Here is a 22,529-nt window from a genome sequence, read left to right as displayed (position 1 = left end):
CTGGTGCAGGGGCATTGATGGGGTGGGACGGGGCTGGTTTGGGGGGCATTGTTGGGGTGGCACGGGGCTGGTGCAGGGGCATTGATGGGGTGGGACGGGGCTGATTTGGGAGCATTGATGGAGTGGGACGGGGCTGGTGCAGGGGCATTGATGGGGTGGGACGGGGCTGGTTTGGGGGGCATTGTTGGGGTGGCACGGGGCTGGTGCAGGGGCATTGATGGGGTGGGACGGGGCTGGTTTGGGGGCATTGATGGGGTGGGACAGGGTTTGGTTTGGGGGCATTGATGGGGTGGGACGGGGCTGGTGCAGGGGCATTGATGGGGTGGGACGGGGCTGATTTGGGAGCATTGATGGAGTGGGACGGGGCTGGTGCAGGGGCATTGATGGGGTGGGACGGGGCTGGTTTGGGGGGCATTGTTGGGGTGGCACGGGGCTGGTGCAGGGGCATTGATGGGGTGGGACGGGGCTGGTTTGGGGGCATTGATGGGGTGGGACGGGGCTGGTGCAGGGGCATTGATGGGGTGGGATGGGGCTGATTTGGGAGCATTGATGGGGTGGCACGGGGCTGGTGCGGGGGCGCAGCAAGGGGGGCATCGCCCGGGGGTTTGGGGCGGGCAGCATCGGTGAGGGGAACCCCCCGGGCCTGGCGTGGGGGCCATGAGCAGGAGGAGGGGGGGTGGGTGAGGTCACACACGGGGTGGCACTGCCGGGGACTCTGCAGGGACAAGGGGACACCAAACGCGGGCAGGGGACAGGGCAGAGCCGCGGGTCAGAGCTGGGCTGGCACCGCTGTCCCTGGCACGGCGGCCCCGGGGCCCTGCTCCCTGCCGGCTGCTGCCCTCGGCTGACCCCGCACGCAGGATTTTGGCAGCGGCCCTTCCCTTTCAGAGATTAAATCTTCCCCTCCGGGCTATGCTCTGCCAAGTGGAAAAATCCCAAAACAAGGCGGCTTGGAGCGCGAAAACGCCCCCGCCCTGCGGGACGCAGTGAGCAGATTGAGGGCTGGGGGACAGGGGTGACACGCACGCCTCGGTGACACCGCGGGAACCCCAGCCCGATCCCCCCTGGGCACAGCTCCGTCCCCACAGCGTCCCGGAGCCCCCGGGGGGACAGGACACGGGTGGAGGGACAAAGCTGCAGCCTCGGGAGAGCTGCTCCGGTGGCGTGGGGGGAATGGGGCGGGCACGGGGATGAGGGATCAGCTCAGCCTGGAAATGGCAGCAATTCCATCAATCCTTGGATCGTTCAGGTTGGAAAAGCCCTCAAAGCCCATCCAGCCCAACCGTTCCAGCACTGCTAAGGCCGCCCCTATCCCATGTGGCTTTTAAACCCCTCCAGGGCTGGTTTGGGATGAGGAGGGAAGGCAGCAGCGGGACATTCACTGCCCGTGGCCAGGGCGGTGTTTACAGCCCCTTTTGGGAAGGGTTATTCCCCATTTTCCCGCTGCCAGGACCTGCCTGGGCACAGCCAGGGCCTGCAGGCTCGGCAGGGAAGCGGGGCACGGTGGCCCCGGGGCACAGCTCTGCTCGCCCCGGCACGCTGGGCTGGCCTGGCGCTCTCCCCCGGCGGGGAAAAGCCAACCCTGCCCCAGCTTTGCTTTTCCCGGCAAGGAGCAGGGGCTGTTCCCTGGCACGGCTCACAGGAAGGACAAACGGACTTTAAAGTCCGGGAGCAACCTCCTCATATCTCGGGTGCCCTTTTACCCCAGCCAAAAATCACAGCTTTGACGTTGGCATCACCTTCCTTGTTCCTGCAGCGAGCCCGGGGCTTGGACCTGGGAAGGGAACAGCGACTGCTCCAGCACGGAGAGGAACCCGATCCTGCCCGGAGCGCCGTGCCAGCAGCGCCCATTCCTGTCCCTCTGGCGTGTCCCTGTCCCCGGAACCCCCACCGGAGGGACAGGGGAGCCCCCGGGGGGACAGGGGAGCCCCCGGGGGGACAGTGTCCTCAGCCCCGGCTCAGCTGCCACCGCGGCAGCTTTAAGATCAAATATCCGAGTGTCCCCTCTCAGCTGCCAGCAGGGCGAGAAGGGTCCGAGCCTGTGCCCCACCTGTGTCCCCCGGCCCGGGGGTGACACAAGGGCTCCGCTCTGGGCAGCAGAGCCGCGTCCGTCCCGACCTTTCCTTGCTCTGCCCGAGCGCACCAAGGATGATAAATGTTCCATCGATCCATTAATGATGTTTGCATCTCCCTGCCGACCCCGCGGGGGCTGCGGGCCAGGGCAGGGGGTGGTGGCAGCAGCGGTGACAGTGACAGTGACAGTGACAGGGGCTGTGCCGGGCTGATGCCATCGGCGGCGCGGGGAAAGCCCAGCAAAGCCCCGGGGAGCGGGGCCCCCAAAACCTGGGGGCTGCTGGGGGGGCTGAGCCCGGCCCCGGGCCAGGCTGGGATCCCAAAGCACCGTCCCAAAGCACCAAGGCACCAAAGCACCAAAGCACCGTCCCAAGGCACCAAAGCACCGTCCCAAAGCACCAAGGCACCAAAACACCAAAGCACCGTCCCAAGGCACCAAAGCACCGTCCCAAAGCACCAAGGCACCAAAACACCAAAGCACCGTCCCAAGGCACCAAAGCACCGTCCCAAGGCACCAAAGCACCGTCCCAAAGCACCGTCCCGGCTGTGCTGGAGGGGCTGTGGGGCCGTGCCAGCCTCGGGAGGGGCCCTCTGCAGGGCACCTGAATGCTGAAAGGTGCATTTCATTTCCACCTCTGGACAGAGGATCACACTCCTGGAATGGTTTGAGGAGCACAAACCTCACCTTGTTCCCCTTTGTCCCAGGTTGCTCCAGCCCTGTCCAGCCTGGCCCTGGACCCTGCAGGATCCAGGGGCAGCCACAGCTGCTCTGGGCCTCCCCAGCCTCACAGGGAGGAGTTTCTCCCTAAACCCAGCCTGACCCTGCCTCAGTTTCCATCAGGCCCTGAGGAACACCCGAGCAAAGCACAGAGAGCTCCCGACACGAGGGGCTTGGAAAGTCGGGGCGGTGGAGCTGCCTCAGGGGAAGGCGGCAGCAGCTGAGATTCCTGAGCAGGGGAAGGAGGAATCTGCGGGAAGAGCCGGGTGTGAGCCCGGCCCCGCTGCCCGGGGAGATCTGAGCTGCAGCCCCGGTGCTCAGGAGGAGATAAGGACGCAGTCGGTCCGAGGGCAGCGGGAGATGGGGCTGGGAAATGCAGGAACCCGCAGCTCTCACCTGTCCCGGGAGAACTCCACATCCCCTCGCACTGTGCAGCTCCAGATGTGCTGCCCTGGCTCCAGATGTGCCGCCCTGGCTCCAGATGTGCTTGTCCTCCCCCACACGAGACGAGCTGGCTCCAGATGTGCACGCTGGCCGGGCAGCCCCAGCTGTGTGCCCCGGGCATTGGGCACTCCAGGACATCCCAAAGGTGAGATTCCCACTAAAACAAAACTGAACCCCCCGGTCCTGCTCGGGGTGTGTGCAACCACCCACACCCAGCCGCTCCTGCCGCCACACGGCACACATTACATACATTATCTACATTATCTACATTACATACATTACATACATTACATACATTATGTACGTTATATACATTATACACATTATCTACATTATATGCATTACATAACCGCACCACCCAGCGAGGTGCCAGCTCTCCCTTCCACAAAAAATCCCCCTGGATCAGGCAAAGCCCGGAGCAGCCGGGGCTCGCTGGCAGCGGGAGGCTCTGCCTTGCCCGGGGGGTGAATTCTGTTCCCCGACATTTCCTCCCCGAGGCAGAGGCGGGAGCAGTGCGGGGTTTCCTGTGGTTGCAGTGTCTAATGAGGTTAACGCTGTTTTTGAGGTTTAACTCTTGAAGAGGCGAGGGAAGGAAGCGCCGGGCTCTGCCGAGCCGGGCTGCGGGAGCGGCGGAGGGAGCCGGGGCTGCAGAGCCCCGGAGCATCCCCGGAGCATCCCCGGCGCTGGGGACAGCACGAGCACCGAGGGGGTGGCAGAGGGTGGCACCGAGGGGTGGCTCTCAGTGCTGCTGAGAACACCCCCGTTCCTTACGGGCTTTTCATTGCACGCCTCTGGGATCGGCAGAAGTTCTTTCCCTGAGAGCACCCAGGACTCTGCCGCGCTCCCGAGGAGACCAGAACGACTCAGCTCCACCAGGCTGAGCCCAAAATGCCGCCAGGACGCCCAGGTGCCCCTTTCCCTCGAGGGGACGCTGGGTTTTCCCAAGGACTGACTCAGAGCGGGAGGGAAACTCGGCTGCTCTGTGTGCCCTGCGCGGCTGCTGCAGCTCCCGGTGGTTCCACACGTCCTGAGCACTGCCAAGGTAAGCATTCCCTGCTTTGCCCAGCTCCCAGCCCCTGCATTTAACCCCGAAATGTCCCAGCTGCTGCTCCTCACCCGCTGCTCCTGCGTTTGTCCCTCCTGGCACGGCCCCCGGGGAAGGTTCCGCGGGATTTGGGTTGGCACCGTGGAGCAGCTTCTCCCTTCCTGCTGAATTCCCATTTCCTCAGCCCTAGTGCACCAGGAGGCTTCACCAGAGAGCAGCTCAAAGCCCAGCATCTCCAAATGGCCTCGTTCCTTTGGCTCTGGACTCTGCAAACGCCTCTAAACTGGAATAAAAACACAAAGGTGATTCCAGAGGAGGCAGAGCTGGGCAGATTTAGAGTTCCCAGTTCTTCTCACAGGACCCCAATGCATTTTTTCATTTGCCCTGGTTTGCAGAAGGCTCGTGGGCACTTGGGAGCTGACAGCTTCTCTTTGTAGGTCAGGTAATAGGGAGGCACTTGAGGTTTGACTCAGCCACGATGAATGCTTGATCAGCCCCAAAACCAAACCAGGTCACCTCACCCCGCACGAGAAGCACCAGAGCACTCGCTGCTGCTGCTGCTGCTGGCCTGGTTTGAGCTGAAAAACAGCATTTTGGAGCTTTTACTGAGGACTCTGGCCTCCCTCCAGGGAAACTTGCCATTCCTGACAGCAGGTATTGCATGGGGAAGGGAAATAAGGGAGCGTGGGCTTGGCTGGGTGTTCAGCCCAGGCAGGAGAATGGGGGTGGCAGGGCTGGTTTGGGATCTGCTCTGCGACCCCAGAGGGGCCTGGGGGGTGCTGGGGCCACCCCAGCTCCAGGGGATGCTTCCAGGGAGATGCTTCTGTTGGAAAGGAGCAATTTCCCCCGGGAGCTGCGTCTCCCTGCTCCTCACCAGTCTGGGCCGTGGGTGCTGGTTCCAGCCCCAAACCCAGCCCCACGAGGCTGGTGAGGCTGGGATTGCTTCTCCTGGCTCGTGGGAATTCTCCCAGAGAGGCTGTGGAGGGAGGCAAAGGGAGCAGGGGAAAATTTGAGCAACTGTGGGATGCAGGCAAAGGGTGGGAAGGCCTGACCTGGGATTTTGGGGCTGTCTCAAGGGGTTCACTGCTGGGAAGAGCCTGGCTCAGCCTGGGCAGGACCTGTGGGAAAGATGTTGTGGAAACAGGGAGTTTCTATGCCATAAAAAGTGTCTGAGCAGCCCCAGGGATGGAGACTGCAGGACCAGCCCTCAGGGCAGCAGCCCCACTCTGACATTTAAAGAGCTTTTTTTAAGGTTAAGTTGGGATGTCCTGATTTCCTGACCCCGTTGCCTCCTGTCCTGTCCCTGGGCCATTGCCTGGCTGCCCTTTACCCCCCCCAAACATCCCTCCCCAAGGATCTGCCCCCCTCGAGCCCCTCCTCTCCAGGCTGAGCAGCTCCCCCAGCCCTTCCACGCTTCCCAGCTGCTCCTGACCCTCGGGGGCTCATCCGGAGCGTCCCCATCCCCGCTGTGCCCGTGGCAGCCCAGCCCCGCCGGCAGCACCGGGGGGCTCCGGGCAGCGCCCCCTGCCCTCGGTCCCACCCTCTCCGAGGCGGGGCTGCTCAGCTCTCCCTGCCCCGGTCCCACACCGCCTTTCCCCGTCCCGCTCCTCCCAGCAGGATTCGCTCCATGGTTTTTTGCCCCTCAGGCGATGCCGCAGCCCAGCCCATGGCGGGGGCCCGCCAGGCTTTGGTGCTGTCCGTCCTGCTCTGCTGCCTGTGCCCAGGTGAGTGACGGCGACAGGGCCACCGGGATGGCACCCGAGCAACGCCCTGGACCCGCGGGGGATTTGGGGTGGGAACAGGACAATTCCAGAGTTGTGGGCTTTGAGGGGAGCGTTGCTGGGGGGGGGTCCCTTGCCCTGAGCTCCTTCTCCTCCGCTCTCCCCTCCTTGGAGCGGGGCCATTCCCAGGCTCCCGGGGCCATTCCCAGGGCCCTGCAGCCCCTGTGCCGAGCTCTGCCCCTGTCCCTGCAGCCCCGGGGCTCAGCCCTGCCCTTTCCAGGAAGGGCAGATGGAGCCGATAGCGCTGAGAGCCGGCGCTGCTGCAGAGCTTCATCTGATAGGGAAGGGCAGCGCCCCCGCCGCGCTAATCTGGGGGATCAGAGCTCTCCGAGGGCAGGTTATTTCCCTGCACTCATTTAAATATTAGAGCAGCCCTGAAATGGGTGAAACTGGCGGAACGGGGCCGTTTCTGAGCTGCCGGGATGAGTCAGCGGGGCCGGGGCGCTGCTGCGGGGGCGGGGGGCTCAGCCCAGCCCCGGCCCCGCTTTGGCTGGGAGGGACCTCGGGGCAGGCAGGGACAGAGCGCTCCCAGTCCTGTCCAGCCTGGCCTTGGGCACTGCAGGGATCCAGGGGCAGCCACAGCTGCTCTGGGCACCCTGTGCACCCTGTGCCAGGGCCTGCCCACCCTCAGGGGGGACAATTTCTCCCCGGCATCGCTCGTGCCTCGGTTTACCTGCATCCCATGGGGCTGAAGGTGAGCAGGGCGGGCTGTAATCCCCTGGCTACGGGCTCCAGCCGTGCTGCGGCTGCATCCCAGGGAGGGGATCCTCTCCCTGCCGGGGTCTGCAGCCCCGGCACAGCCCCGGGACAGCCCCGGGACAGCCCCGGGACAGCCCAGCCGCTTTGGCGCAGGTGCTGCGAGCTCGGAGTGCAAGGGGCGCGTGTGGATCGAGCCCGGGCCCGTGGTGCTGCTGGGCTCCGACATCTCCATCGGCTGCGAGTCCTCGCTGGGCTGCCCCTCGCCAGGGCAGCTCCTCATCCTCCTCAACTACAGCCACGCCGAGGGCTCCCTGCAGGCCCTGCCCGGCGGCGCCGTGCGGCTCCACCTGCGCCGCTTCCAGCTGCCCTTCGCCACCGTCATCTGCTTCTCCCGCTGCGACCAGAAGGACAGGGTGGTGTGCGGCACCGAGCTCCGGGCGGGCTGTGAGTGCCCCGTGTCCCCCCCGAGCCGGGCTGTGAGTGCCCCGTGTCCCCCCCGAGCCGGGCTGTGAGTGCCCCGTGTCCCCCCGAGCCCCCCGAGCCGGGCTGTGAGTGCCCCGTGTCCCCCCGAGCCGGGCTGTGAGTGCCCCGTGTCCCCCCGAGCCCCCCGAGCCGGGCTGTGAGTACCCCGTGTCCCCCCGAGCCGGGCTGTGAGTGCCCCGTGTCCCCCGAGCCGAGCTGTGAGTAGCCCGTGTCCCCCCGAGCCGGGCTGTGAGTACCCCGTGTCCCCCCGAGCCGGGCTGTGAGTGCCCTGAGCCCCCCGAGCCGGGCTGTGAGTGCCCCGTGTCCCCCCCGAGCCGGGCTGTGAGTGCCCCGTGTCCCCCCGAGCCGAGCTGTGAGTAGCCCGTGTCCCCCCGAGCCGGGCTGTGAGTACCCCGTGTCCCCCCGAGCCGGGCTGTGAGTGCCCCGTGTCCCCCGAGCCGGGCTGTGAGTACCCCGTGTCCCCCCGAGCCGGGCTGTGAGTACCCCGTGTCCCCCCGAGCCGGGCTGTGAGTGCCCCGAGCCCCCCGAGCCGGGCTGTGAGTGCCCTGAGCCCCCCGAGCCGGGCTGTGAGTGCCCCGAGCCCCCCGAGCCGGGCTGTGAGTGCCCTGAGCCCCCCGAGCCGGGCTGGCTCTGCCGGGGGGGCCGCGCCCTCACCCGGGCTCTCCCCGCAGACCCCCCGGACCCTCCGGGGAACCTGAGCTGCGCCATCGCCGAGGGCTCGGAGTCCCTGCTCTGCAGCTGGGAGCGGGGACGGACCACGCACCTGCCCACCCAGCACAGCCTCCACCTGCGCAGGTGAGACCTGGGGGTGACAGCCCCGGTGACAGCTCCCGCTGGCATGCCCGGGTGGCAGCTCCCGGGTGGCAGCTCCGGTGGCATCCCCGGGTGACAGCTCCCGGGTGACAGCTCCGGTGGCATCCCCGGGTGACAGCTCCCGGGTGACAGCTCCGGTGGCATCCCCGGGTGACAGCTCCCGGGTGACAGCTCCGGTGGCATCCCCGGGTGACAGCTCCCGGGTGACAGCTCCCGCTGGCATGCCCGGGTGACAGCTCCCGGGTGGCAGCTCCCGGTGACAGCGGCGCTGCCGTGCCCCAGTTCCACTTCCTTCAGCTCACGTTTTGTCACCTCCTGCCCCAGAGCCGCACGCTTCACCGCAGTGCCCTGCTCACATCCCATCGAGCCCCACCACGGGGAAGCTGCAGCTTCCAGCTGCTGGAGCTCCCTCCGCGGTAAAGAGAGGGTGACCCCAACGCTGCCCAAAGCCCAAAGCCCAGCCTGAAGCTGAAGCAGAGGTGCTGGCTGCTGCATGGTGTGCCGCAGTGCCACCCTGGGATGCCACCAAGGTCCCCACCTGGCATGTCACACCCAACCCAGGATGCCATGGCTGGTCCCCATGGCACCAGCCCTGCAGGCTGTCAGTTCTCCTGACTCAATTTTAAAGGCATTAAATCCCATCATATGGAAGTTTTGTGAGGAGAAGGGACAAAGCTCCTGCCTAAATTTGGGGTCAAACTGGAGCATGCAGCCAGAAAGGAAGGAAGGAGTTCCCTTCCCACTGTGAAATCCTCAGCAGCAGTGTCAGGGAAGGGAATGAATTCCCAGCTTGCTTTAGGGGTGACAAATGCCAGGTTTGGGGGTGGCCGTGCCCTGGTCACGAGCTGTGACACCTCAGGAGCCGGGGTGGCCGTGCCAGCAGGGGGGTGGTGCTGGAATGGGCACTGACAGGGCTGCCTTCTGCTTCCAGGGTGGTGGCACAGGACGAGGAGGATGATGAGGAAGAAAAGACCTTCCCTGCAGGCTCACCTGTGCTGCTGGGGGAGCTGCACAATGGCAGCCACTACTGGCTGTGGGTGCAGGCCAGCAACGAGCTGGGCACTGCCTGCTCGGCCCCTCAGCGCCTCAGCCTGCAGGAGCTCGGTACGGCCATCCGTCCGTCTGTCCATCCATGTCTCCATCATCTGTCCGTCTGTCCATCCATGTCTCCATCATCCGTCCCTCTGTCCATCCATGTCTCCATCATCTGTCCCTCTGTCCATCCATGTCTCCATCATCCATCCCTCTGTCCATCCGTCCATCCATGTCTCCATCATCTGTCCATCTGTCCATCCATGTCTCCATCATCCGTCCCTCTGTCCATCTGTCCATCCATGTCTCCATCATCTGTCTGTCTGTCCATCCATGTCTCCATCATCCGTCCCTCTGTCCATCCATGTCTCCATCATCTGTCCGTCTGTCCATCCATGTCTCCATCATCTGTCCCTCTGTCCATCCATGTCTCCATCATCCGTCCTCTGTCCATCCATGTCTCCATCATCCGTCCCTCTGTCCATCCGTCCATCCATGTCTCCATCATCCGTCCATCTATGTCTCCATCTATTATCCATGCATCCATCCATCCATTGATCCTTCCATCCCTCCATTATCCCTCGCTCCCTCCATCTGTCCCTCATCCATCCCTCCCTCCACATCCATCCATTCCTCCCTCCATCTGTCCCTCATCCATCCATCCATCCCTCTGTCTCCCCATGAGCAGCACGGTGTGCTGTGGCTGTGCCTGGCCACCCTGCCCTGCAGTGTCACTCTGGGGACACCCCTGAGCCCAGGGACTGTCCCCACCCTGCTGTTCCCTCTGTGCCCGCAGTGGTGCCCACTCTGCCCGTGCCCATGGACGCCGAGACCACGGACACATCCCCGGCCAGCACCACCACGCGCTGGAGGAGCCTCACCCGGCTGAGGGACGTGCAGTGCCAGGAGAGGCACAGGGCCACGGGCACCCTGGCGTGGCATGTGAGACCCCAAACCCCCCTCACAACCCCGGGGAGGAGATGCCAGTCCTGGTCCTGCTGGAGACCCCGCGGGCAATGGGAATATTTGGGGATGTTCCAGACTCACCCCTGTGCTCTGGCGCTGCTCAAATGGGCACCCCTGGCCACAGGGAGCGTCCTCCCACTCTGGGGACAGCAGAGCTGATGCCACCTGGGAGGGGCCGCAGATGGCCTCGTGGGCAGGGTTAGCTCAGCTTTCTGAGCAAAAAGACGGAATTCCAAATATTCCCAAACGTTCCACTCTGCAAGGACAAGGCACAAAATCCCGGGGGATGCTCAGAGCACACCGCAGATAAAAAACCCCAAACCCACACCCCAAACCCACACAGGGGCAGGGATGGAATGCCCCTGTGCGCTGCCAAGGCTGGGCCTGGATCCCCGCTGCCACAGGAGCCCCAAAATCTCCGCGCTGGCGCTGCCAGCGTGGCTGGGGTCTCTGGCTGTGCCCCGCAGGTGGCGCCGGAGGGGACAGGGCGGGTCCTGCCCATGCCGCCGTGTCCCGCTGCCCCAGCGCCCCGCTTCCCTGGCAGGTGGAGCTGTGTGACAAGGTGCCACCGGAGGGTCCCCGCTGGCAGCACGAGCTGCAGAGCGACACCGAGTTCGTGTTCCAGGCCAGGTGCCGTCTCGGCAGCGCCCACAGCCCCTGGAGCGCCTGGAGCCCCCCGTTCCTGTACCGCACCCCCGAGGCAGGTGGGCTCAGCGCCGGCGACACCCCCCTGTGGCATTTGCCACCCCTGGCACAGCTGTCCCCACCCTGGGGGGGTTCAAAGTGCCTGTGGATGTGGCACTTGGGGACACGGGGCAGTGGCGGCCTTGGCAGCGCTGGGGATGGCTGGGCTGGATGCTCTCGGGGGGCTTTCCCGACAGAACAGATCCCACCGTCCTTAGGGCCTTGCTTGCTGCCCTGGTGGAAAAACCACATCGGCCAAGGTGTCGCGACAAATCGTGGTCACCCTGAGCCAGCTCCGCCCATCCGTGCCAGCTCCTGGTTTTGTCACGAGCCTGGCACGGCCGGCCCGGGCAGCGCTGCCCTCCCGTGCCGGTGCCGGCGGGGAACGGGGGGGGGCTCACCCCGAACAGCCGCGCCCGCCGCCGCTCTCCGTCCGCTCCGCTCCTCCGCCAGCCGGCCGGGAGGGGCTAAGGGTGGGTGCGGGCCCCGGGTGCCCTCCGGTGGGTCACGGTGTCACCCCCGGTGTCCCCTCCGGTGGGTCACGGTGTCACCCCCGGAGGGTCACGGTGTCACGCCCGGTGGGTTCACGGTGTCACCCCCGGTGTCACTCCCGGTGGGTCACGGTGTCCCCTCCGGTGTGTCATTCCCGATGTCACTCCCGGTGTCATTCCCGGGGTCACTCCCGGTGGGTCATGGGGTCACTCCCGGTGTCATTCCCGATGGGTCATGGGGTCACTCCCGGTGTGTTCACGGTGTCATTCCCGGTGTGTTCACGGTGTCACCCCCGGTGGGTTCACGGTGTCACCCCCGGTGTCACTCCCGGTGTGTTCACGGTGTCATTCCCGGTGTGTTCACGGTGTCACCCCCGGTGTGTTCACGGTGTCACCCCCGGTGTCACTCCCGGTGTGTTCACGGTGTCACTCCCGGTGGGTCACGGTGTCCCCGCTCCTCCGCAGCCCCCGCCGCCGCTCCCGCCGTGTGGCGGCGCCTGGGCCGGGCCCTGCCCAACGGCAGCCACGAGGTGACGGTGTTGATCCAGGTAAGGGCTCGGGGCAGCCTCCGCGCGGCTTTGGCTCCGCCGCTCCTCCCCGAGCAGCGCCGGTGCCGCCCTCGCTGCGGAGCCCTGTGGCCGCGGGGAGGGCAGGAAAGGCCAGCCCGGCTGGGAGCCAAATCCCCATCCCGGTACAAGGTAAAAGGTGGCACCAGCCGGGCAGGGCTGTCCCGGCCGGGTGTGGGGGTCAGATCCCCCCGCTCCCGGCCGCCGTTCCCCCGCAGCCGCTGGCAGCCCGGGATGCCCGCGGGAGGATCCTGGGCTACGCCGTGAGCGCCGAGAGCTCCGCGGGAGCGCTTTGGCCGCTGTGCCTCACCCCGGGCACCGAGTGCGCCGTGCTGGTGCCGCCCGGAGCCCGCAGCCTCCTCGTCACCGCCCGCAACGCCAAGGGCGCCTCCAGCCCCGCCAGCATCCCCCTGAACTGGGCGGCAGCTCCGGAAGGTACGGGGGCACCGCCGGGACCGATCCCGCCCGCATTGCGGGGAAAGGCTGGATTGGGCACGGGGAGAGCCCCGGCACAGCTCTGCCCGCTCCACCGGGGACACGGAGCCCTCCAGACAGGCCCCCTGGAGGTGCTCCCCTGCTGGATGTGGAATCATGGAATTCTGGAGTGGTTTGGGTTGAGAGAGACCTTAAAGCCCAGCTCATTTCATTGTCCCATGGCAGGGACACCTCCCACTGTCCCAGGGTGCTCCAAGCCCCAGTGTCCAGCCTGGGAGACTTCCAGGGATCCAGGGGCAGCCACAGCTGCTCTGGCAATTCCATCCCAGCCTCTCCCAGGAACAATTCCCAATTTCCCATCCATCCCTGCCCTCTGGCAGTTGGAGCCATTCCCTGTGTCCTGTCCCTCCATCCCCTGTCCCCAGTCCCTCTCCAGCTCTCCTGGAGCCCCTTCAGGCTCTGGAATCTCAGCCCTTCACCTCCTAAGGCTGCAGGAACAAACTCATTTTTAAGTTTGCCCTGCCCGTGTTGGCTGGCAAAGCAAACGGTGCCAGGCTGCTCCTCTGCTCCAGACCAGCTCCTGCAGCCTCTGCCGGCCCCCACTGGGAGCTGGGTCCTTGCAAACTGAAAAAGAAGGGGGAAAAAAAACCCTTTTAAATCCTTTTAGGGCCACCTTATGGTCCCTGTGCCCTGGGCTGTGGTTTCCCCCACAGCCACGCTTTGCTAGTTCTGAAAAAAGTCTCTGAATGAGCAATGGGAGGGGAAAGTCCCATTCAGGCTGAGGACAAACACATGACTAAAAGGAAACTGAAGAGAAATAAGGTGGAAAAACCTCCCTCAGCTCTGATGCTTATCAGAACCCTGCACGTTTCTGGTAAGCAGGGACAGCTGAAGCATTTCAGAGCTGAGGGTGTGGGGTTTGCAGAGCTCCACATCTGGCTGGGGAGGAGCACAGCTGGCCAGGAGGGCCACAGCCACCTGGGCTGTGCCAGGCAGTGGAAGGACAGTGAGGGGCTGGAGAGTGTCCAGGGCAGGGGATGGAGAATCCCTGAGGGAGCTGGGCAGGGGCTGCAGAATCCCTGAGGGAGCTGGGCAGGTAATGGAGAATCCCTGAGGGAGCTGGGCAGGGGCTCAGCCTGGAGCAAAGGAGGCTCAGGGGGCCCTTGTGGCTCTGCACAGCCCCTGCCAGGAGAGCACAGCCGGGGGGGTCGGGCTCTGCTCCAGGGAACAGGGACAGGAGCAGAGGGAACGGCCCCAGGGTGGATATTTGGGAAAATTCCTCCTGGAAAGGTTCTCCAGCCCTGGCGCAGCTGCCCAGGGCAGGGGTGGAGTCCCCATCCCTGCAGGGATTCAAAAGCCACATGGATGTGGCACTTGGGGACATGGGGCAGAGGTGGCTTTGATCTTTAAGGTATTTTCCAATCTGAATATTCCTATGAAATACAGATCAATACATAAAGACAGATTTATATATATATATATAGATAGATGGAGAGAGAGAGGGTTTATATACAAACCCACCATATTCTATAGTTTCCTGTTCACCCTTCAGCTTTCAAACCCTTCCAGGAAAGCCACATTTGCCCTGGGCTGGGCTGACCCTTCCCCGTGTCCGAGGATGAGTTTGGGGTGACTGACACCCCTTGCCTGTTTCCCCACAGAGTTCCCAGCCCCGGAGGCCCTGGAGGTGCAGCCTGAGCAGCAGAGCAGGGTCCTGGTGCGGTGGCAGCGCCCCCAGCCCAGCCAGAGCCCCCTGCTCTGGTTCGTCCTGGAGTGGCTCTCCAGCCCCCAGCACGGCCTGCAGGAGCAGTACAGCTGGGAGAGAATCCCACCCCACCACACACACACCTACATCCCAGGTAGGACAGCCAGGAACCCCCCTTCTGCTGGGCACAGCTCCTCAGGACCTTATCAATCCAAATCACACTGCAAATCCAAATTGGATTATAAATCTGAATTGGATTATAACTCCAAATCAGACTGTAAATCCAAATTAGATTATAAATCAAAATCAAACTATCAATCAAGATTAGATTATAAATCCAAATCAGACTGTAAACCCGGATTAGATTATAAATCCAAATCAGACTGTAAACCCAAGTTAGATTATAAATCAAAATCAAACTATCAATCTGAATTAGATTATAAATCAAAATCAAACTATCAATCTGAATTAGATTATAAATCCGAATCAGACTATCAATCCGAATTAGATTATAAATCCAAATCAGACTGTAAATCCGAATTAGATTATAAATCTGGATTAGAATATAAATCCAAATCAGACTATCAATCCGGATTAGATTATAAATCCGAATCAGACTATCAAGGCAGCTTCATTTGAGCTTGAGCCCCTGCCCTCTTGTTTTTGGGGAGTGGGGCCATGAAGAGCCCTTAGGGAAGGAGGAGGGAAGCAGTTGGAGACCTGAGGGCAGACAGTGGGATTTGGGTCCCTGGGCGAAGATCCCAGGGGAAGGAGGGGATGGGGAGGGAAAGAAAATGAATTTAATTAATTGATTAATGAATTTAAAAATGAGCTGGTGGTCCAGGAAGGACCGCAGCCCCCCAGGGGCCAGCCCAGCTGCTGTCACCGCTCCGTCAGCAGCCCCTGGCCAAGCCCAGCGGACGGAATCCCGTTCTAAGGCATCTCTGTGCTCTGCCGGCAGGGGCGGCTCCCCCGCGCCTGTGGCTGTACGCGGTGTATCCCGGCGGGATCAGCGCCCCCTGCTCCAGCCCAGGTGAGCCGGACTGCCCGCGGGTGGGAAACTGCTGCTGCTCCCCTTGGGGATCCCTCGGCTTGGGAACGGGGCAGACCCTCGCACCGAGCCGGGCGGGAAAGGGTAAAATGCATTCAATCGATGTGTTGGGGTCAAACCCATCTCCAGCTGGCGTTTGCTCCCTGCACAGAGCCAGAGCCTCATTGTCCTTCAGCAGAGGCACCCGTGGGGTCGTTGTCCCTTTCCAGGGCAGAAAAGCGAGGTTGCACATGCAGAACTCAAAATAAGATGTCGCAGATCAAGCAAAATCCAGCAAAGAGCTTTTCCAGGGAGCAGCTGGGCAGAGCCAGCCCTTCCTACCTGGAGTGGGAGGCACAGAGCTTTGGGAGGGACATCTGCAGCTGGGTCAGCGCTGGGGAAGGGTTTGGGGAAGGAAAACCTCATTTCCATCACTGGGGTGGCTTTGGGTGCCCTCCGGAGCTGGGCTTGGGTGAGGCCAAGCTGTGACACCAGAGCAGGGTCTGAGTCCGGAGCTGGCCCAGCCCAGCCCTGCTGGGGCCGAGGGCCAGGGCTGGGCTTAAATAGATCCCGCCCTGGGCAGGGGTGGGGTGGAGGGGCCAGGTGGGGCTGGGCGGGGCCATCAAGGGCTGTCAGAGCCCAAAGTACCGCAGGTGACACCTGAGGGGACACCCGAGGGTGCCCTCAGCTCCTGGCTCCGATGCCACCTGAGATGGGCCCTCTGCAGCTGCTCAGGGGTTTCTCCTGGGCCAGAGCAGCCCCGTGGCTCTGCAGGAGCCCCTGGGGAAGGGAGCTGTTCCCAGGAAATGCGAGCAGACTTTCCTGGCTGGGTGTCCCGCGTCGGCCCTGGCTGCTGGGTGCTGTCCCCAGGGCAGGTCCCTCCCCTGTGGCTCCAAACCAGGGGCAAGGGACCCCGAGGGAGTGGCTGAATTGGCCAGGATCAAAGGGAATTGCTGAATTGGCCAGGATCAAAGCTGGCTGCTTATTTCAGCAGAAAGAGGCTTCTTGCCACGGCAGGGTCTCCAGCTGCAGACCTTCCCTCACTGCACGGAAATAATCTGGAAATTCATTCCCAAGGGGTGCAGGCACTTTGGGAATCACAGAATCCCACAATGGGCTGGGCTGGGAGGGACTCAAAGCCCACCCAGTGCCACCCCTGCCATGGCAGGGACATCTCCCACCATTCCAGAGTGCTCCAAGCTAGTTCAGCCTGGCCTGGGACACTCCAGGGGTCCACAACTTCTCTGGAAAAGCTGTTAAACAACCTGGGAGTGCTTGTGAAAAATGATGGAGCTCCCTAGGGGGAATAAATCCTTGTTTTGGGTGCTGAGGGAAGGGAGGGACGTGCAGGGAAGAGGTTCTGTAGATGGGGACAGGCTTGATCAACACCTCATTTAACTGTGGGGACACTGTGGAGAGCCCAGCAGGGCTGGAGTTACTCATTGCTCCAGGGAGGTTAATTGTCCTCGTTACACCATGGCTTATTTTTCTCAAAATATAGAACCAAGGCAGGTTTTGTGTCCCCCAGAGCCCTCTGAAGGAACCACAGCCATTTTCCCCTCTCTCTGTTGCAGCCCCTGCAGAGGAGCCGCTCCTGGGCAGCGCCTACAGCGAGATGTCCCAGGGTAAGGAGGGCAGCTCTGCCTTGCTAGGCCAGGCTTTGTCCTGGGCGGGTTTAACCCAAGCAGCTCCTGGCAGCGGGAATTGAGAGCTCCCAGATGCTTTGGGGGGGGTCAGAGCCTTTTGGAATCTCTGCTGCTCACAGTGACCCCCAGATGTGTCACAAAGTCTCTTTTCCCAGCCTGGCACTCGAAGGAGGAGTCAGAGCTCTCTATTGCTCGTTCTCAGGGTTGTTTATTGTTCCTTATCTATAAAATTCTTTCTCCTGCCCTGCCCAGGTCCGCTCAGCAGGTCAGACAGACACACTCTGCCTTCCCTGGGGTGGTGTTACCTTTTTATACTAAAAACTACCTGTACAATATTTACCATAACTTCCCAATACCCATCACCTATGTTAAACACTGAGCTTCTGCTCTAAACCAATCCAAAAGTGCCACCATCACAGCAGGAGATGGAGGCCAAGAAGAAGAAGGAGAAAGGCTGGACAGGCCCAGATTCCTTTATCTTGCCCTCTACCCCCATTCTAAAAACCCCAAAAATCTATTTTTCACTCCCTGACAAACTAATTATTATTCTACTTAAACCCCTTTAATTTGTAATTCTTCATATAAAGGTTGGTAATTGTTTTTTCCAAGGGCTCAATCAAAGGCACAGGGTCCCTGGGCTCTGTGCTGAGGTCTCTGAGCCCCCTGGGCAGGGTCTGGAGCCCTCCAGGGCAGCCAGAGGAATGTCCTGGGTTCTGACAAGAGCCAATAAAGGAGATTTTCCCCACGAGCAGGGAAGGATGATCAGCACCCACAGAATGCAATCCTTGAGTTCTGCTCTCTAACGAGGCCAAAACACAACGCCCAGCCCAAGGGGGAGGTGCCAAACCCTGGGAAATATCAAATTAACCCATGCAAGGGGCTGATTCCATCCTGCAAGGGGCTGACTCCATCCTGCAGCCGGGACCAGGGACGTGTCCCAGCATTTCCCTCCCGTTTGGGGATGCTCTGCTGGCACATCCTCTGGTAAAGGTCACGGTCTGTTTCAGCTCTCAAACCAAAAGCAAAACCAGCCCGGGCTGAGGGATTCACGTCAGCATTTCTGGCAGCTGGGGCAGGAAATGGTGAATGGTGGGGGACTGCAGCACCGAGGCCATGACCTCCTCCCTCTCCATCCCCCTGCAGATGAGGGCATCCGAGTTTTCCTGGGCCTGAGCCTCAGCGTGGTTGGATTATCCATTCTTTTTGCAGTTGTGATGTTTAAAAAATCAGTCAGGAAAAGGTATTCCTTTCTCCTCCATGTCTTCTTTCCTTATTCCCAATTCAGAACTTTTTACCCCTTTTTTTGGGGAGGGTGTTTGGGGTTTTTGGGGGGTTTGGTTTTTTTTTTTCTTTTTTTTTTTGTATATAGAAGAAATATAAAATAATTTCTTCTGGGATGTTTTAAAATCCTCTATAGAGTCCTTTTCGCCTCAGCCTGAGGGCAATATCACACATTTATCAGGCTGTGGTATGAAAGGACTTTTAGTGCTCTACAGTAAGGCAGAGACCAACAAAAAAAAAAAAAAAGCCAAATAAACATGAAATTGGTGAAATTTAAGAATGGGGAGCCCGGAGTTTCCAAGGCTAGGTGTTCTTCATGCGTCCTTCCCACCCAGAGAGTTCCATCCTGCATGAGGAATATCTGAATAACACACTGGAGTAACATTTGGGGTTTGGTTTTGCCTTTTGTGAAGGGTTAAGGCCACCCTCGTGTCCCTCCTGCCAAGGTGGATGCTTGAGGACTTTCCCCACGTGGAGAACAGCACCGTGGTGAAGTCACTCCAGGTGAGGGCAGAGTGATCTCCTGGCTTTGCTTCCTCTCAGATTAAAGCTCGGCTTTACAGAATTATCCACGTTGGAAAATCCCTCTGAGACCATCGGGTCCAACCACCCCTAGCACTGCCCTGTGTCCCCAAGTGCCACATCCACAGGGATTTTACGTCCCTCCAGGGCTGGACAGCCCTTTCCACAAAGAAATTTTCCCAAAAATCCAACCCAAAGCTGCCCTGGCCCGACTTGAGGCCATCTCCTCTGGCAGCATTCCCTGTTAGCTGGGAGAGGGCAGCTTGTGTGGGGAGCAGGGACGGGGAGAGGTTCCAGTTCTGAGGCACTGGGAGCTGCTCAGGAATCATTCCCCAGGGGGGTGGGAGCCTGGAGTAGCTGAGATTTGCTTTAAACCTGAATCCCACATTTTCTGTATTCCATGGGCACAGCTGCCCTGGGCTGGGAGGGACCTGAGAGCTCATCCCATTTCCTCCCTGGGCCAGGCTGCCCCAAGCCCTAAGGAGAGCTGTGCTGTTAACAAATCCTGCCAGGAGCTGGGATGGGATGAGGGAGCAGGGATGGGATGGAGGAGCAGGGCTGGGATGGAGGAGCAGGGATGGGATGAGGGAGCAGGGATGGGATGGGATGGAGGAGCAGGGATGGGATGAGGGAACAGGGATGGGATGGAGGAGCAGGGATGGGATGAAGGAGCAGGGATGGGATGGAGGAGCAGGGATGGGATGAGGGAGCAGGGATGGGATGAGGGAGCAGGGATGGGATGGAGGAGCAGGGATGGGATGAGGGAGCAGGGATGGGATGGAGGAGCAGGGATGGGATGGGATGGGATGGAGGAGCAGGGATGGGATGGAGGAGCAGGGATGGGATGGAGGAGCAGGGATGGGATGAGGGAGCAGGGATGGGATGGAGGAGCAGGGATGGGATGGAGGAGCAGAGCTGGGATGGGATGGAGGAGCAGGGATGGGATGGAGGAGCAGGGATGGGATGGAGGAGCAGAGCTGGGATGGGATGGAGGAGCAGGGATGGGATGGAGGAGCAGGGATGGGATGGAGGAGCAGGGATGGGATGGGATGGAGGAGCAGGGCTGGGATGGAGGAGCAGGGATGGGATGGGATGGAGGAGCAGGGCTGGGATGGAGGAGCAGGGCTGGGATGGAGGAGCAGGGATGGGATGAGGGAGCAGGGATGGGATGGGATGGAGGAGCAGGGATGGGATGGAGGAGCAGGGATGGGATGGGATGGAGGAGCAGGGATGGGATGGGATGGAGGAGCAGGGCTGGGATGGAGGAGCAGGGCTGGGATGGAGGAGCAGGGCTGGGATGGAGGTAGCACATCTATCCTCATTCCCCCAGGACAAGGCTGATTTCCCCAGCGCCAGCCTCCAGGAGCCCTTCCTGGACCCCGCGCTCTCCGATGTCCAGGAGGTGCCGGCGCAGGAGCGGCCCCAGCGCCTGGACCCCGAGGCCAGGGCAGGGGTGGCCGAGCCCAGGGAGGTGCCCAGGGGCGTGGTGGCCCCCAGGAGCCCGGCCCCAGGGCAGCTGGGTGCCTACAAACCCCAGCTCTCCGATGGGAACGCTCTGGGCTACGTGGCTGCTGGAATCTGCCCGGCGCAGCCGCCCGCGGCCGTCCCGCAGCCAGAGCTGGGAATCTCCTGCCAGGACTACACCAGCCCTGTCCCCCAGCTGTGGGACACGCAGGGAGGGACCCCCCAGCTGTGCCTGCTGGACAAGATCAACCTGGTGCTCAACAGCAGCCTGGAGTTCCCGGGGCAGGCAGCGCACGGACACGGATCGGTCCCGGAGCAGCGCTGGGAGCCCGGCCCCGAGCAGATGCTGGTGCCCGAGGAGCTGCTGTCCTGCCTGAGAGCCACCAACAGGGACCCGGCCTCGCCCAGAGCATGGCAGGGCTGCTCTGAGGGGAGCTGGGACTGGGGATAAAGCCTGGAGCAGGGACCCAGGCGGTGTCAGCGCCAGGATTGCCAATGGCAGAGCCGCAGCAAAGCTCCCCGCTGGAATTTTGCCTTCTTACCCCACTGCAGGTTCTTGGGGCTGCCTGGGAATCTTGGGCCAGCAAATCCCAATTTTAACCTTACCTCGCACTGGCAGAAGAAAAAAAAACCCATAAAGCTTGGATTTCTGGGATGCCAAGCAGGAGAATCCTGCAGGATGCCATAACTTCAATTACTGCTCAGCATCATCCTCCTGTTAAGGGTTTGGAGCACTTCATTCCCAAATATTTGGAACACTTCATTCCCAAATGTTTGGGACATTTCATTTCAAAGGTTTGGAGCATTTCATTCCCAAAGGTTTGGAGCATTTCATTCCCAAAGGTTTGGAGCATTTCCTTCCTAAATGTTTGGACATTTCATTCCCAAAGGTTTGGAGCACTTCACTCCCAAATGTTTGGAACATTTCATTCCCAAAGGTTTGGGACATTTCATTCCCAAATGTTTGGGACATTTCATTCCCAAAGGTTTGGAGCACTTCATTCCCAAAGGTTTGGAACACTTCATTCCCAAAGGTTTGGGACATTTCATTCCCAAATATTTGGAGCACTTCATTCCCAAACGTTTGGAGCATTTCCTTCCTAAATGTTTGGAGCACTTCATTCCCAAATGTTTGGGACATTTCATTCTCAAAGGTTTGGAACACTTCATTCCCAAATGTTTGGAGCATTTCCTTCCTAAATGTTTGGAGCATTTCATTCCTGGAGCTAATTGTAGCTAAAGTGGATAAAAAAAATCCCTCAGACATCCTGGCAGAGATGTGGAAAATATTTTGGGATTGCTCCTGATGAACAGGCACCGCACCAAGGAGGATTTATGTGTCTGGAACCAAGAATATGGAATATTTTCTGCATTTCATTTTCCTCCCATTCCCAATAAAAACCCACTCAGGTAAGAACACACCTCCACCTCCTGCCAGGCTGATGTAAAACCCCTCTGAACTGGTCCCTGGCCAAACCCTTCCCTTTGGGTGAGGGATTTATCATCTCACAGCACCTTGGCCCCCCTCAGCCTGGCTGTGGGAAGGGCAGTGTGGCACAGGAAAATGGGATTTATCCAGCACATGAGCATGGATTTGGATCTTTGGTAAAACACAGCAGCCTCCTTCCTTCAGCAGCCCTGAAACGATCTCCAGGTGTTCTGGGACTTACAAAATATTCCCAAAATTTTTTTCCTATTGTTTTTTCCTAGGCACTGTGAGCATTTCCCCATCAGCTGCTGCACAAATGGATTCATTTTGTTGCTTGTCCTGAGCACTCCCAAACCCCCTCGTGTGTGCTGTGGTGGTTCCTTCCTGCCCCAGGATTCTGTCACTGTGCCCAGAGGAGCAGTGACCTGGCAAGGAGGGGAGGATTCCCCCTCAGAAGCAGCAAACCAGCCCAGAAATGGGAGTGTGGCAGGGCAGGGAGCCCAAAATGAAATTAGAGAGTGCTGCCTGAGCAGGAAGGAAATTGTACAAGAACACCACAGGACTCTGAGCAGCCCAGGCAGGAGGTGGGGAAGGGTTTTTGCAGAGTCCACATCCTGAGACTTGCGCTGCTCTTTCACCTGAGCTGCCAAAAATCGGGGGGGAAATGTTCCCCAGGCAGCACACGGGGCTGGTCCTGCCCTCCAGGAGCTGCTGGGTGCATTTCCAGCCCCAGGAATCCTGAAAATCCCCATGGGCAGAGCAGCACAGCTCCTGCTCTCCCAGCAGCAGGGCAGGGATGGAGAATTCCCAGCTCCCAGCGTGGACAAACACCAAAGAGCCACCAGTGCCACCCTCCCCTCATCCCTGGGAGATGCAGGGAATATTCCTGCTAATAAAGGGAATATTCCTGCTAATAAAGGGAATATTTCACAGGTGCCCAGAGCAGCTGGGGCTGCCCTGGATCCCTGGCAGTGCCCAAGGCCAGGTTGGACACTGGGGCTGGAGCAGCCTGGGACAGTGGGAGGTGTCCCTGCCATGGCAGGGGTGGCACCTGGTGGGATTTAAGGGTCCCCAAACCATTCTGGGATTCTGTGATCCCAAACACCATCCCAGGCTGCTCCGAGCCCCATCCAACCTGGCCTGGAGCACTTCCAGGGATGGGGCATCCCATGAATCCCATCACAGAGTCACTCCCAGCTCATTTATTTTGACTTCCCAAGGC

The 22,529-nt window shown here is 60.8% G+C and overlaps 1 protein-coding gene and 1 long non-coding RNA gene across 2 annotated transcripts; both read left to right on the top strand.

The window, feature by feature from the left end:
- Positions 1–724: 724 nt before the first annotated feature.
- On the top strand, positions 725–2,175 carry LOC136560185 (uncharacterized). Its single transcript, XR_010784091.1, has 2 exons — positions 725–986; positions 1,757–2,175. It is a non-coding gene; the product is annotated as an uncharacterized lncRNA (long non-coding RNA).
- Positions 2,176–5,946: 3,771 nt separating this feature from the next.
- On the top strand, positions 5,947–20,329 carry IL23R (interleukin 23 receptor). The gene is given in 14 exon segments (XM_066555969.1): positions 5,947–6,004; positions 6,914–7,204; positions 7,915–8,051; positions 9,001–9,160; positions 9,885–10,030; positions 10,599–10,758; positions 11,695–11,777; positions 12,014–12,230; positions 13,892–14,086; positions 14,882–14,968; positions 16,540–16,590; positions 17,755–17,851; positions 18,306–18,396; positions 19,745–20,329. Coding segments are annotated over 14 exon segments (2,358 nt in total).
- Positions 20,330–22,529: the final 2,200 nt, after the last annotated feature.

This window comes from Molothrus aeneus, chromosome 9 (genome assembly GCF_037042795.1).
Source record: "Molothrus aeneus isolate 106 chromosome 9, BPBGC_Maene_1.0, whole genome shotgun sequence".
In the NCBI taxonomy this organism is placed as follows: Eukaryota; Metazoa; Chordata; class Aves; order Passeriformes; family Icteridae; genus Molothrus; species Molothrus aeneus.
Note: the sequence above shows the minus strand (reverse complement) of the source record. Positions and strands in the feature narration are given on the sequence as shown.